We start from the raw sequence: 2186 nt of genomic DNA on the forward strand, positions 1-2186 counted from the left end.
ATCTACAGTAGACTGTTAGACTGATCCTTTAAGTGTTTATAGCCTGATATGTCGTTGTTATGGAGGTCCATTCCATATCTACAGTTAGACTGATCCTTTGTTAAGTGTTTATAACCTGATATGTCGTTGTTATGGAGGTCCATTCCATATCTACAGTTAGACTGTTAGACTGATCCTTTGTTAAGTGTTTATAACCTGATATGTCGTTGTTATGGAGGTCCATTCCATATCTACAGTTAGACTGATCCTTTGTTAAGTGTTTATAACCTGATATGTCGTTGTTATGGAGGTCCATTCCATATCTACAGTTAGACTGATCCTTTGTTAAGTGTTTATAACCTGATATGTCGTTGTTATGGAGGTCCATTCCATATCTACAGTAGACTGTTAGACTGATCCTTTAAGTGTTTATAGCCTGATATGTCGTTGTTATGGAGGTCCATTCCATATCTACAGTTAGACTGATCCTTTGTTAAGTGTTTATAACCTGATATGTCGTTGTTATGGAGGTCCATTACATATCTACAGTTAGACTGTTAGACTGATCCTTTGTTAAGTGTTTATAACCTGATATGTCGTTGTTATGGAGGTCCATTCCATATCTACAGTTAGACTGATTCTTTGTTAAGTGTTTATAACCTGATATGTCGTTGTTATGGAGGTCCATTCCATATCTACAGTTAGACTGTTAGACTGATCCTTTGTTAAGTGTTTATAACCTGATATGTCGTTGTTATGGAGGTCCATTCCATATCTACAGTTAGACTGTTAGACTGATCCTTTGTTAAGTGTTTATAACCTGATATGTCGTTGTTATGGAGGTCCATTCCATATCTACAGTTAGACTGTTAGACTGATCCTTTGTTAAGTGTTTATAACCTGATATGTCGTTGTTATGGAGGTCCATTCCATATCTACAGTTAGACTGTTAGACTGATCCTTTGTTAAGTGTTTATAACCTGATATGTCGTTGTTATGGAGGTCCATTCCATATCTACAGTTAGACTGTTAGACTGATCCTTTGTTAAGTGTTTATAACCTGATATGTCGTTGTTATGGAGGTCCATTCCATATCTACAGTTAGACTGATCCTTTGTTAAGTGTTTATAACCTGATATGTCGTTGTTATGGAGGTCCATTCCATATCTACAGTTAGACTGATCCTTTGTTAAGTGTTTATAACCTGATATGTCGTTGTTATGGAGGTCCATTCCATATCTACAGTTAGACTGTTAGACTGATCCTTTGTTAAGTGTTTATAACCTGATATGTCGTTGTTATGGAGGTCCATTCCATATCTACAGTTAGACTGTTAGACTGATCCTTTGTTAAGTGTTTATAACCTGATATGTCGTTGTTATGGAGGTCCATTCCATATCTACAGTTAGACTGATCCTTTGTTAAGTGTTTATAACCTGATATGTCGTTGTTATGGAGGTCCATTCCATATCTACAGTTAGACTGATCCTTTGTTAAGTGTTTATAACCTGATATGTCGTTGTTATGGAGGTCCATTCCATATCTACATAGACTGTTAGACTGATCCTTTGTTAAGTGTTTATAACCTGATATGTCGTTGTTATGGAGGTCCATTCCCATATCTACAGTTAGACTGATCCTTTGTTAAGTGTTTATAACCTGATATGTCGTTGTTATGGAGGTCCATTCCATATCTACAGTTAGACGTTAGACTGATCCTTTGTTAAGTGTTTATAACCTGATATGTCGTTGTTATGGAGGTCCATTCCATATCTACAGGTTAGACTGATCCTTTGTTAAGTGTTTATAACCTGATATGTCGTTGTTATGGAGGTCCATTCCATATCTACAGTAGACTGTTAGACTGATCCTTTGTTAAGTGTTTATAACCTGATATGTCGTTGTTATGGAGGTCCATTCCATATCTACAGTTAGACTGTTAGACTGATCCTTTGTTAAGTGTTTATAACCTGATATGTCGTTGTTATGGAGGTCCATTCCATATCCATGATTTGTTTCTAACCTGTAATATGAACATGTCTGGTGTTCAGGCTGGAGCAGTAGGACCCAGTTTGAAGAGACCTGGGCCACACTACTGGGAGTTCTGGTCACACAACCCATCTCTATGGACCAGGAGGAGGAGAGGGAACAGGAGGTACACACACACACACCCATGGTCCACAAACATTTGTGTGCACAAAAGTGTG

At 37.5% G+C, this 2186-nt stretch overlaps 1 protein-coding gene across 2 annotated transcripts in view; it reads left to right on the forward strand.

The window, feature by feature from the left end:
* Window positions 1-2134, forward strand: part of htt (huntingtin) — a gene marked incomplete at its 3' end in the record, with an annotated part of 83119 nt that extends 80985 nt beyond the window's left edge. For both annotated transcript variants that reach the window (XM_045214314.1, XM_045214315.1), the window contains 1 exon segment: window positions 2031-2134. In XM_045214314.1, the coding sequence (XP_045070249.1) occupies window positions 2031-2134 (104 nt within the window).
* Window positions 2135-2186: the final 52 nt, after the last annotated feature.

The sequence above is a fragment of the Coregonus clupeaformis genome, unplaced genomic scaffold (genome assembly GCF_020615455.1).
Source record: "Coregonus clupeaformis isolate EN_2021a unplaced genomic scaffold, ASM2061545v1 scaf0233, whole genome shotgun sequence".
NCBI lineage: Eukaryota > Metazoa > Chordata > Actinopteri > Salmoniformes > Salmonidae > Coregonus > Coregonus clupeaformis.